The sequence below is a fragment of the Colletotrichum aenigma genome, assembly GCF_013390185.1.
Source record: "Colletotrichum aenigma strain Cg56 chromosome Unknown KSG_Cg56_contig05, whole genome shotgun sequence".
Taxonomy (NCBI): Eukaryota; Fungi; Ascomycota; class Sordariomycetes; order Glomerellales; family Glomerellaceae; genus Colletotrichum; species Colletotrichum aenigma.
This window is the reverse complement of record NW_023500911.1, coordinates 591,747-605,027: the sequence shown is the minus strand read 5'-3', so window position 1 is coordinate 605,027 and position 13,281 is coordinate 591,747. Positions and strand designations below refer to the sequence as shown.

Genomic DNA, 13,281 nt, shown 5'->3' with positions numbered 1-13,281 from the left:
GCAACAGCCACTCAGGAGGCAGACTTAGAAGCCAGAACCATCAGCTTAGGTTGAGGTGCCTATATCAGACAAGCATATGCGCTGATGCGCTGCCCCAGCTGGCTGTGTACAAAAGGAGACCACTGCTGGCAACATGAGGGGACACACTATCGTCTGTTACTACACCATGATGCTGGCCGATTATCTGCAAGCAGAGAGGCCCATGAATGGACACGACGATTTTCCGGGTGAGTTTCGTCGATTGGTTTTAGAAGATGAACGTGAGCCGGAAGAAAGGGGAGCTACGAGAAGAGGAAAGGTCAAGTCATCGAAAGCAGACAAGACGTAACTAGGACCTGTCGTCGTCTGATGCGAGGTTCGTCCAATGCCATCCGTATGTTGTTGGTGGAAGCAAAATTCCTGCCTGTCCCAGACTGGTGTTCCAGTCGACACCTTGCAAAGGATAGGTTTGGCTTCGCAGTAGAGAGGATGCAGTCAGGGCATATAGCATGTGGCAGCAATCCCAGGTCAGCACAGACGAGCAGAAGAGACACTACAGCATGGCGGAGGGGCTGACGTTGGCATATGGCTACGACCTAGACATGCTCGCAGCTAGTCAGGAACAGATGTAATGGTTCTACGTCAAGCACGGAGTTCAGGCTGGTGTTTCATGGTGCTACGGTTCTCACGTTCCGTCATTTTTGGCAGAGCATGGCGGTTGGGATGCTATGTCACCTAACGTCAAGGATATTTTGTAGAGCAATATCTTCATTCGTCTTTAGGCCCCGTCAACATCGATCTGGGCCTTCTTGAAGTGTCCTCTGGCTATCCTCCTGTCCCCTCCAACGACTCTAATCTGCATCAGGAGGTATGATTTGAAGTCGCCCTGAATGAGATCCTCGTCTTCTAGAGACATCTTCCTGATGCGGTTCTTGACTGACCCAAACAGAAACTCGATCGGGTTTAGATCTGGTGAGTATGGCGCTTGGAACTCGACTAGCACGCCTCCCCGGGCGATGAGATCCTTAAGCCTTTAGGAAATAAAATGGAACGAAGCATTATCCATGAAAATAACAGATCTCGGCGCGGGGTACCTGCCGCAGAAAGGCAGCAGCCTCTCAAGGAAGCCCTCGAATACCTCGGTGTCTATATTTTCTTCATAGACCTCGCAATAAATGACACCATCGATAGTGTATGCTGGCAAAATCTGGGCTCTTTTCCCGCGATGAAACCTCTTGGTTTGTTTCAGCGTCACACCCTTCGGAGCATACCCACAGCCTAGTATCGCCAGACCACGATCGCTTCCGCTTTCATCTACGAATATCATTTGGTCGAGCTTGTAGTGCGATCGCCGGTCGATGTAGTCGTCACGGAGATCCTGGCTTTGTTCTTTTGCGACATTCTGTGTAACTTTCTTCTTCCAGCCGGCTCGTTTCAGTGCCCTTCCAATGGTACATCGCGATAGCTTTACTTGGTATTGTCGAAAGAGAAAATTAGCCGTGTCTTGTTGACTCATACAAGGACTGCATTCCAGCTGGTTCTTCAAAGCTAGCCACATATTTTCCGTCATCTCTTTCGGTCGGCCCATAGCCTTACGAGGAGGGTCAATCGTGCCATGTCTGAGGATGTTCGATCGAGCGGTGCGGATCGTTCGTGTTGTGCAAGGGACTATTGCCCGAGAAATTTCGGTATCCGTTATGACCTCGTTGCCCTGTAACTTATTAATAATGACGCTTTGGAGCTCTGACCGCTGTATCTTCGATAACGTGGGCGCCATCTTCTAAGGCTGTGTGGATGCCAGTCTTGGAATTGACTCGATTGATCCTGCTCGCTAGCCTTGGATGTGGCAAGGAGCGGTGGAACGTTACTCCGAAACTTCCGTGGGCATCCGTCCTTATCCCGCCCCGCTCTTCTCAAGATGGCTGCGTCTCTGAGAACTCGAGCTACAAAGACTATTATCACGACGTCTTGCGTTACCTCTGAGAGCTGTTTCCTAGCTTCCCTTCGAAGCCAGGCCTTCGCATTAGTAAAAGGGGTCAAATTCGGCAGAAAGCGAAGGCGTTTAGTCGCAGCCATGCGTTGTTACGCATCCACGTTAGCCTATGGGCTGTGCGATTGGACCAACAGGCGCCCAGCCTGCATGGCCACAGCCTCATCACCCCCTCATCTTGAAGAAGCACTCCTGATCTTACTGGGAACAAATTCAATACTCCCCTGATCAAGTTCTGTTGTTATCGATCTCAATCAGCCTATGGTCCGTCATGAGCCCTTCAAAACCCCTGCAGCGTTTGAAGGGCTTCTTCCGCCTTGGGAGCAGCAAAACGGGTGAGCCTACCGTCCGTGACGACCAATCTCCCTCGACGCCAGCATCGTTCGCAGAAGCCAGAGCCTCGGTAGCTGCCGTCTCCCAAAGCTCGTCTTCCAGGCCCCTTCAAGCTACAGAAACACTAGCTTTCGTGACGCCTGATCGAGTCCCAAGTCCAACAGCGCGTCCCATCACATCGCTCCCTCAAACAATACCCCCGCCATCAGAAGACGTGTCTTCGCTATGGAGTCGTGCTTACGAGGCTCTGCGGGAAGAAGATGCACAGTTGGTGGAGCAATACCAGATACTTCTGTCTCAAGAGTTAGGGGAGCAAGGTAAGCCTGCCTGATATTCTGTAACACCATACGCATGTATAGACTAGTTCCTTGCCAGAGCCTAGCGCACCCGGGATACAAGGACTGCTTCAACAGCATGATGCTAAGCGCCGACATAATAACCGAATCGAAACTGATCCCGACAGGCGTTGTGCTCAACTTAAGACTATCACCGACCGTGGCCTACGACGCGCCGACGACAAGCGAACGAAGTATACCATATTCGGGAACCAGTTTATTCTGAGGGATCAGGTTCAGCAGACTGCTCAATTCGTGCTGACTATGAAGAGTCTTGTTGATGAGGCTGTCAAGGCGTCTCCTGAGGCATCCCTTGTCTGGGCTGGGATGTGTGTCTTATTACCAGTCTTCACCAATCCGAGTGCGGCAGAGGAGGCTAACCGTGGTGGCTTATCGTATGTCGCCTCTCGTCTTCCATACTACGTCCAAATTGAACGTCTCCTGTGGCCAGAAAACCTGCTCGAAACCGGACTGAAGGCGGAATTACACGGCCATGTCGTTGACCTCTACCGACACATCCTTGAGTTTCAGATCAAGACCGTTCGCCGATTCTACCGAAAGTGGCTTGCTAACATCAGTCGCGATGTTATCCAATACGACAACTTGAAAGGAATGATCTCTAATATACAAGAGCGAGAGCGAATTATACGAGAAGAGTCAAATATTCTGAATAGCATTGCTTCGCGGAACACCCTAGAAGCCATCGGAAAAGCAGCACAGCAAAACTATGACCACATGCAGTCGCTTCTGTCGATTGCGAAGGATCATCTCGATGTTTCGAGGGACCACCGTGACATTTCGGCAGAACAACTTCAGCTCCAGATGTTCGTTCTTTCATGCTTAAATGCAGACTTTTGCTGATGCATCGTAGGGAAACAAGTAATAGTCTACCTCTCGACCTTCCCGTCGTCAATGAAGCGCGCTGCGACAGTGGGGACTTCCAAGACGGCCCGAGATGTGAGACCGGGACTCGAGTACGCATTCAGGAGACGATTCACAATTGGGCGGACGATGACTCTGGCGAACCATTATTCTGGCTTATGGGTCCAGCGGGAACCGGGAAGTCCACTATTGCGCGGACAATCACAGACTCTTGGGCCAAGCAGAAACGACTTGTTGCTGGTTACTTCTTCAAAAGGGGAGAAAAGGGCCGCAATGACACCACCCGGCTATTTCCCACCCTTGCTGCGCAGCTGTCCGAGGAAAGCCCTGCCTTTAGAGGCTGTCTTCGGAAATCTCTCAGCGGTCTCAACAGAGAAGCGGTGGAAAGCAAAGGCCTTGAAAACCAGTTCAACCAACTGCTGTGGCGCCCCTTGGCAGATCTATCCCTCGACACCCGCCGACTGACTACGGTTATCATCGTTGACGCCTTGGACGAGTGCGAGCGCCCTGGTCACCTAGGGCAGGTTTTAAAACTTCTTGCGAAACTAAGTACCGTCAGCACGGTGCGCCTGCGGGTATTGGTGACAAGCAGGCCTACTATAGCGGATGCCTTTCGTGGCATTTGCTCTCGAAGTCTTGATCTAGAGACGGAGCATCAGGTCGCCACACGGACTGATATTGCTACTTTTCTCAAACAGAGATTTGCGAGTATCAAGGCTAGGTGGGAGATCCAGGAGACTTGGCCGGATGAAAGACAATTCGATCGTCTGATTCAGCTATCAACAACACCCTCACCCCTATTCATTTATGCAGCAACTCTGTGTCGCTTCATCGATGATCCAGATAAACGGGAAGATCCAGTCGACCAACTAGACCTCTGGTTTCATCAAAGCGACAGCAGCACTCCCCAGCTCGATCAAATTTACCGGCCAATTCTCCACTACGTCTTATTCGGCAGCTACAACACCGATGAAAAACCAAAGCCGCTGGCTGAAGATCGCCGAACGGAACTATGCCATCTGTTGGGAGCTCTTGTACTGGTTGCGTCTCCTCTGCCATCCAAGGCGATTGCGGCCTTGCTTGGCATCCCTATGCGTAGAGTTACTCTGTGGCTCTATCACCTACGTGCTGTCCTCAGCGTCCCTCGTGGCCACGATACTCCCGTAACGCTCCTGCATAAGTCTTTTAGTGACTTTCTGCTTAGCCCTGAGGGCTCAAGTCATCGTGACTACGGAATATGTCTTACACCAACACACGCTACGCTGGCAGCAAAATGCATTCAGCATATGAAAGAGGGACTCAGGCGAGATATCTGCAATACTCAAAAGCCAGACGTGCAAAGTGATGAGATCAAGAAGGAAGTGATGAATAAATATATCCCTGCTGATCTGCAGTACGCATGCCTCTATTGGGTTTACCACTTACAACAAAGCAAAGGGTATTTAGGAGATGACGTTTACAGTATGTGTTCCTCACCATGCACCTCCTTCATTGGTTGGAAGTTTTAGCACTTCTAGGTAAGGTTTCGGACGGTGCCGCCGCGATTAAGCAACTTCTAAAGATGTGCCAGGTAAGTAGTGGTGTTGTCGCGCCATACTTAGGCTAACACTTCTCATAGCAGGATCCTAATGCACCTGCAGAACTAAGGGAGTTCATCACAGATGCAAGCAATGTTGTGGCTAGTTTTGGATCTATGATTGAGCAGACACCGCTTCAAATCTATGCGGCGTTGATACTGTTCTGTCCGGTTGCAAGCAAAGTCCGGGAAAGATGTTGCAACCAACACCTACCGAATCTGCCTCATGTTCACGGCGTAAAATTTGATTGGGATGCGCTGCGGCAGACGCTCGAGGGCCATACAGACTCAGTCAGCGCAGTAGCCTTCTCGCCGGACGGCCAGGTGTTGGCGTCAGCTTCGGGCGACAACACGGTCCGGCTCTGGGACGCTGCCACAGGCGCGCCCTGGCAGACGCTCGAGGGCTTCACCCGCAATCTAGCATTCGACCCATGTTCTAGAAATCGACTCCTCACTGATTTTGGCGCCGTAGACGTAGTTACAGGGTCTTTAACGGCCGGACCCTACAGCTAAGTGCGAAAAAGATGTCCTGTTGAAATACACACTCTTGTTTCTTTGGGCGCACGGACGCAAAATTGACAGTGTGTATTTCATCAGTGCCATACATGGTACTGACAGGGAACCGAGTTGATTACTCCAGAAATGGCTTACGCCAGGAACGGATGAACACCGTGGCCTCTCAGTTAAGTCGTGACCACAATGTCCAAAAAGGATCTCCCAAACCCTCTATCAGCAACTCCAGCGAAGGTCAGCAGAGTCAGCAACAGGCTTTGCGATTATAGGGCCTTTTCTTGCTCGTTCCACGCATGATCTTCTTCAAAATATAATTTACAGTAAGTTGCTGGGCGAAACGACTGCCACTAATGACAGCATAGCTAATCTGGTCGGATGTAATCTACAAATAGTACGCTGAATCCGCTTGAAACTACGCGTCTTTAGGGCTGCAGAGACTCCGATAAATACTCCCGGCCGCCTAAAGTCGATCACGCCTCCCATGCTAAGCGCTCTGCGCGGCCAACTTGCTGTTGACCTATGTCTGACCCTAGATAAGATGGCTGCGTTCCTCTGTAAACACTATAATGCTGACGTGTCCCGCTTCAGCATTAGTAGGACCTTAAGGCAGGACAAATAGTCCCAGAAAGCCATATAGAATATCGCTCAAGAGTGTAACCTAGACCTGCGAGATGAATTTATGCACTAAATCTCACAGTACCATTCTGAGCAGGTGTTTTTTATTAACAAATCCAGGGTGGATAAGAGCATCAGTATACAGCGTTAGGGCTAGGCTCCTCAAGGGAAGCAACCACGCTAAATCAAGCGATTTCACTGCAGTCGTAGGTACCAGATCCTGCCGGCCTATACTCAGGATAGGGTGATACACTTCAGGGTTTTCGAGGGATCGACAGACGCTAAGGTGTTTAAGAGTTTCATCAAGACACTCTTGCATTATTGCGGTCGTTAGCCCAAGCCACGGTCTGTTTTGATCATGGATAACGCATCCTTCTATCACTCAGATCGTATACGGGAGATATGCACGGCAGCAGGAGTAGTACTGCTTTACTCAGCCCCCTATTCACCTGACATCATTCCTATTAAGCATTTCTTTGGCGAGTTGAAGAACTTCATCCGGCAGGTGTGGAACGAACACTAAGGCTTTATTATCGCAGATTTCTAATTGTTTCTGGAGGAATATGTTATGGTTGTCAGCCAGCAAAAGAAGAGTGCTAGGGGTTACTTCTGCAATTATTCGATTTCGATTAACGAACTATTAGACTGAGGCAAAACAGACAAATTCGATTTTTATGCTACACAGACGACCTGTTCTTAGCCTATATACACCTAGATATCCCACACCTATCGGCAGGCCACGCCTTCCAGCACACCCTGCTTGATGTAAAACTGAGCATTATTATCTTTATGAACAAGCTTAAGATCCAGACCCCTCGCTATCGTCAGGCTGTACGCCAGCTCGAAATGTTGTTTTTAGGTTTCGCTTCTTACTTTAGAATAGTGCCACTCGCAGTACGCCTCAACAGCATCATCCCTCAGCCTGGGTACACAGAGAGGTGACAGACGCAGGGGTGGGGAGCTTCTATGATCTGGTGAGGCCCTGTTCGAAGATGTTGAGTAGTCTGAGTTATGGTTGTGGATGATCATAGGGATATAACTAGTTAGGTCCAACCCTGAAGCCTGTCGCTTACGCTTGCAACCCTGTTGTTCCTAGGCATACAACTGCGCCTAGATCTCCTTAGGAATATTATTATAGGTCTCTAGCTTATAGCCTTGCTGTACCTATCTCATAAGTTCCCTCATATAATAATCCAGGAGTTTGTAGTGCATTTTTTAGGCGCGATCCTGCCAGCACTATTGCCTATTATCGCATAGGCCTCCTGGATATCTTATGAGCTGGTAGACCGGCCTCTATAGATCAACCTCGCCAGTAGCATCCCGCTCAGCATCCAACCGTGCAGTTCGTTCCGCAAGCCTAATCGCTATGGCGCCCCGTCCAGCAGGCCGGCCTGTGGAGGCACTCTCCACATAGTCCAGCTGCACGTAGACCTTCAGTCTTTTGCTGGCGTAGAGAAGCTGGCTCCATCCTTGCAGCTGTCTCTCAGTGACAGTCTAATCAATCTGTTGCCCTAGAAAATGCTTTGTGATCTTGTCTTCAGACTGGTCGTTAGGAACCAACATGACTATTATCGTCGCACTAGTCTTATAGGATTTCTTTTTTGAGGCAATAATCTCAGCGATCTTAAATATAAGTACTTCTTTGCAAAAGTCGCTTAGGGCTACGACAAGGTTTTGTTCGGTTTGTTCCACAGCCTTTCTATTGTTTAGGGTTAATTTCCACTGCATCGTACAAAGCATCAACTGCGAAGGCTGTTTATCGTATGACTGGCCTGGAGCCTATCTGCAGTAGTCCAAGAACAGGAACGCTCTGGGGACAGGTGGAAGCTGACTGCGCTGAGAAGTGCCGTGGTTCAATTCACCGTCGGAGTCGGAGATGTCTAGGTCTTGATAATCACTTTCATTATCGCTGATTTCATACAGCTAATCATCTCCAGCCATAGTCGCAGTTATTAGCTAGGGCGGATAATGCAAAGAGGAGATAAAACATAGCAAGCATTTAATAACAGCAAATAGACACTTTAAGTAACAGATGATAGTGTTGCATAGGCTTCAGTCTAGCTTATTAGGTAGGTCTACAGCGGTGATAGAAAGTTCTAGATGGGTTCTTAAATCCCTGAGGAAAATCCACCTCCTGGGGGATATAACACTTTAAACAGCAGCAGGCTGTTGGATGCAATTCACAGCCTAGCGCACTCCTTGCCGGCCAAGCTCTCATTAACGCAGGACCTGAAGATTGACGTCGTTCAGGTATATACATCATCAGATCCACCTCTCCCTCAGTCGATTATAGTGTGGAATAGAAATCCTATCGGTCGCAGCAATTAGCCTCCAGATGCCTAGGTATCTTACTCCCAAGACCTGTGGCTGAGAGGCAGCCAGCATACATGACGAATCAAATCTGCAGAATGCTCAGCCTGCTGCATTCTGCTGCATTCTGCTGCATAAAGGTGCTGACAACTATGTCACACACCTAGAGCCTGATTTCACGCAGGCTGGGAATGAAAGGCCAGCCCGCCCCCGCTTCTCATATTTCTGACCTACTTCGTATTTTGCTATTTATTCTCCCTCGTCAACCTTGCCTTAACATCTTCCCTAACGTATGCGCTCGCATATTATCAACAGCTACTGCTTTGTTATTCACCAGTGATTAAGCGTCAGTTATAGCAGACACCACAAAATACACAGTCGGCTGGATATGCGCCCTTCCCACCAAGTTTAACGCAGCGAAGGCCTTCCTCAACGAGAAGCACGAAGACACTCCTTCTGTCACACGTTGCAACAATAACAGCTATACGCTAGGCAGGATCAGCTGTCATAATATAGTGGTCGCCGTCTTGCCTGACAGGGAGTATGGTATAACTTCAGCAGCGGTAGTGGCTCAGGGCATGCTGCACAGCTTCCCTAACGTGCATATTAGGCTCATGGTCGGCATTGGCGGCGGCGCGCCCAGCTTGAAGCATGATGTGCGGCTTGGCGATATTATGGTTAGCAGTCGTGACAGAGGTAAAGGCGGCGTCTTCTAGTACGATTTCAGCAAGCTTGTCTAAAACCAGGACGTCGTCTCCTTTGAACACATGGATTTCTTAGACTAACCACTGATGGCGCTTCGAACAGCTGTAAACGCCCTAAAGGGCCAGTATGAGATGGAGGGGCATCAGCTTAATGCGCATATCGAAAAGGCACTAGCACAGTAGCCTCGCCTACGAAAAAGATATGCGCGGCCCCCTTCGCACAGCAATAGGCTATATCAATCCAGTGTCCTTCATCTAAACTCAGTAGACGAATGCGATAGCGCATGCAGCGATAATCCGACTCACCTCGTGTATCAGACTGAACGAGACGAACTTAACGATAACCCCGCTATCCACTACAGATTGATTGCTAGTTCGAACCAACTGATAAAAAACGCCACTATTAGGGATAATCTGGCAAAAGAAAAGGGCGTCCTATACTTCGAGATAGAGGCAGCTGGTCTCATGAACTATTTCCTATGTCTAGTGATCTGAGGGATCTGCAACTACTCTGATTCGCACAAGAATAAGAACTAGCAAGGGTTTGCAGCGATAACGGCGGCTGCTTATGCGACAGACCTCCTACGCTAGATTCCGCCCAACAGAGTTGAGGAGGAGAAGCTAATTGGGGCTATACTGGGCCAGAGTTAGTATGACAGTTCAAGTTTGATTCGTGCTATCTAACTCGTCATAGTTCAAGAATATCTCAGCTGTGTACACTAAGATGTGATTAGAACGAAGGCTGCTGTGATAGCCTCTAGAAACGATCAGCATATTGAGAAGCTCTATTGCTAGCTATCACCTGCAGATCCGTCCACGAACGCCATGAGAGCGCGAGAATGCCGGCACGCTGGCACTAGAAGTTAGCTGCTGCAAAACGCTGCGTTCTGCGAGTGGGAGGCTGGACAACGTCAACACCTATGGCTCTATAGACTTGCCGGATGTAGCAAAACAGTTCTGAGTATGATAATTCTTGATCATCTCGAGCAAACAGGCGCACACTATACACTAAGGTTCTTCTTCGATTTCAACAACATAAGGAAGCAAAAGCTTGAGGACTTACTACGCTCATTAGCGTTTCAACTTTACTATGCCAGTGCAGAGGCCGCAAAACAACTCGATAATCTTTTTATATCTAGTGATGAGGGCTGCAGACAACCAGACGTCAGTGCTCTTTCAGCCTGTGTTGAGTTGATGCTACAGAGTTCCCTAAAGGTTGCTGTCATCCTAGACGCTCTAGACGAATGCATAACGAGAAGAGAGCTCCTTTCCTGGGTTGGGGGCCTTGCTTCCGGCTCAAACACAAGCAGCGTCAAGGTGATTGCGACCGGGCGGCCTGAAGCAGAATTTCAACGCGAGATACCTCGGCATTTCGGCGAGAGCAACTGTAAGCTGCTTGATAAGGAGGCTGTCAACGCCGATATACGCTCCTATGTCGACCATGAGCTCCAGCAGCCGCCTGATTTCAAGGATAAAAAAATACCTCACGATCTTCTTGATCAAATTCGCAGCCGAGTTGGAGACGGCGCCAACGGAATGTGAGTTTACAGGATACATCATAATAAATTACCGAATTCTAATCACTAGTCTAGGTTTCGATAGGCGGCGTGTCAGCTGGACAGTCTCGCCAAATGTCTCCACCCTCAGGCCATCAGAGCAGCTCTAAGTAATTTGCCCCGGGATCTCGACGAGACGTATAAGCGCATGCTCCAGAACATACCGCTGGAGCTTAAGGACGATGCGTTTCGTCTTCTACAGTTTCTCGTCCATGCCAAACGACCTCTGACAGTCTCGGAAGCGGTGGATGTGATTGCCACAGTAATAGAGAAAGGACAACCAGAGTTCAACGTCGAACGCAGGCTTCTTCGTGACGGCGACATACTGTTTTACTGCCCCAGTTTGGTAGCAATCGCCGAAGTCACGAAGTATGGGGAAACTGTGACAGAGGTGCAGCTCGCCCACTTTTCAGTTAAGGAATATTTGGTGGACCGAGGCCAGTTTAAACTTGAAGTTGCTAGTAGCGCAATCGCGAGGACTTGCTTCACTTATATCAGAGGAATTGGTTGTAGTCTCCAGATGATGAGACCAACTTTCCCTCTGGCAACATATGCTGCGGAAGTTACAATGGAAAATGCTCGGCTAGCAGAAGCGTCTACCAAGATTGTCCAGGAGGCTGTAACTTTCTTCCAGGAAGGGACTACCTTTGAACGATGGCGCCATCTATATGAGCCTGATCTTCGTTGGTCTCTCAATTATAGTTTCCCTGAAGCAAAACATCTCTATTATACTTGTCTCGGTGGACTCCTAACAGTATCCAGGCGTTTGCTCGATCAAGGCGCAGACGTCAACGCGCAGGGCGGCTGGTATGGCAACGCTCTCCAGGCCGCCTCTTATGGAGGCCATCGAAGGATTGTGGAACTTCTCCTCAGTCAAGGCGCGGATGTCAACGCCAGAGGCGGCAGGTTTGGCAACGCTCTCCAGGCCGCCTCTTATGAAGGCCATCACAAGATTGTGGAACTTCTCCTCAGTCAAGGCGCAGACGTCAACGCGCAGGGCGGCATGTATGGTAACGCTCTCCAGGCCGCCTCTTATGAAGGCCATCAAAAGATTGTAGAACTTCTCCTCAGTCAAGGCGCAGATGTCAACGCCAGAGGCCGCAGGTTTAGCAACGCTCTCCAGGCTGCCTCTTATAGAGGCCATCACAAGATTGTGGAACTTCTCCTCAGTCAAGTCGCGGATATCAACGCCCAGGGCGGCGACTATGGCAACGCTCTCCAGACTGCCTCTTATAGAGGCCATCACAAGATTGTGGAACTTCTCCTTAGTCAAGGCGCGGATATCAACGCGCAGGGCGGCGACTATGGCAACGCTCTCCAGGCCGCCTCTTATGAAGGCCATCAAAAGATTGTAGAACTTCTCCTCAGTCAAGGCGCAGATGTCAACGCGCAGGGTGGCGACTATAGCAACGCTCTCCAGGCTGCCTCTTATAGAGGCCATCACAAGATTGTGGAACTTCTCCTCAGTCAAGGCGCAGATGTCAACGCGCAGGGTGGCGACTATAGCAACGCTCTCCAGGCTGCCTCTTATAGAGGCCATCACAAGATTGTGGAACTTCTCCTCAGTCAAGTCGCGGATATCAACGCCCAGGGCGGCGACTATGGCAACGCTCTCCAGACTGCCTCTTATAGAGGCCATCACAAGATTGTGGAACTTCTCCTTAGTCAAGGCGCGGATATCAACGCGCAGGGCGGCGACTATGGCAACGCTCTCCAGGCCGCCTCTTATAGAGGCCATCACAAGATTGTGGAACTTCTCCTTAGTCAAGGCGCGGATATCAACGCGCAGGGCGGCGACTATGGCAACGCTCTCCAGATTACCTCCGAACGAGGCTATCAAGAGATTGTAGAACTTCTCCTCAGTCAAGGCGCAGATGTCAACGCGCAGGGTGGCGACTATAGCAACGCTCTCCAGGCTGCCTCTTATAGAGGCCATCACAAGATTGTGGAACTTCTCCTCAGTCAAGGCGCAGATATCAACGCCCAGGGCGGCGACTATGGCAACGCTCTCCAGATTGCCTCTGAACGAGGCTATCAAGAGATTGTGGAACTTCTCCTCAGTCAAGGCGCAGATGTTAACGCCCAGGGCGGCGACTATGGCAACGCTCTCCAGGCTGCCTCCGAACGAGGCTATCAAGAGATTGTGGAACTTCTCCTTAGTCGAGGTGCAGATGTCAATGCGCAGGGTAGCGACTATGGTAACGCTCTCCAGGCTGCCTCTTCTGAAGGCCATCAAAAGATTGTGGAACTTCTCCTTAGTCAAGGCGCAGATGTTAACGCGCAGGGTGGCGACTATAGTAACGCTCTCCAGGCCGCCTCTTATAGAGGCCATCAAAAGATTGTGGAACTTCTCCTCAGTCAAGGCGCAGATTTCAACGCCAGAGGCCGCAGGTTTAGCAACGCTCTCCAGGCTGCCTCTCATAGAGGCCATCAAGAGGTTGTACAGCTTCTTCTCGATAAAGGGGCAAATGAATATGGCGACCGCTAG

General features: G+C 50.0%; 3 protein-coding genes across 3 annotated transcripts; 2 read left to right on the top strand and 1 right to left on the bottom strand.

Annotated features, from left to right (window-relative positions):
* Positions 1-757: 757 nt before the first annotated feature.
* On the bottom strand, positions 758-1,756 carry CGCA056_v007814 (uncharacterized protein; the record flags this gene model as incomplete). The annotated part of the gene is made up of 2 exons (XM_037323062.1): positions 758-1,010; positions 1,074-1,756. The coding sequence occupies 2 exons, from the start codon at positions 1,754-1,756 to the stop codon at positions 758-760; spliced, it is 936 nt and encodes a 311-aa protein (XP_037177865.1).
* Positions 1,757-2,240: 484 nt separating this feature from the next.
* On the top strand, positions 2,241-5,608 carry CGCA056_v007813 (Vegetative incompatibility protein HET-E-1; the record flags this gene model as incomplete). The annotated part of the gene is made up of 5 exons (XM_037323061.1): positions 2,241-2,619; positions 2,678-3,461; positions 3,509-4,980; positions 5,037-5,089; positions 5,138-5,608. 5 exons carry the CDS (start codon positions 2,241-2,243, stop codon positions 5,606-5,608), a joined length of 3,159 nt encoding a protein of 1,052 aa, XP_037177862.1.
* A 4,823-nt stretch (positions 5,609-10,431) lies between these two features.
* Positions 10,432-13,281, top strand: CGCA056_v007812 (Ankyrin repeat domain-containing protein 50; the record flags this gene model as incomplete). Its single annotated transcript, XM_037323060.1, has 3 exons — positions 10,432-10,775; positions 10,860-11,162; positions 11,556-13,281. The coding sequence occupies 3 exons, from the start codon at positions 10,432-10,434 to the stop codon at positions 13,279-13,281; spliced, it is 2,373 nt and encodes a 790-aa protein (XP_037177863.1).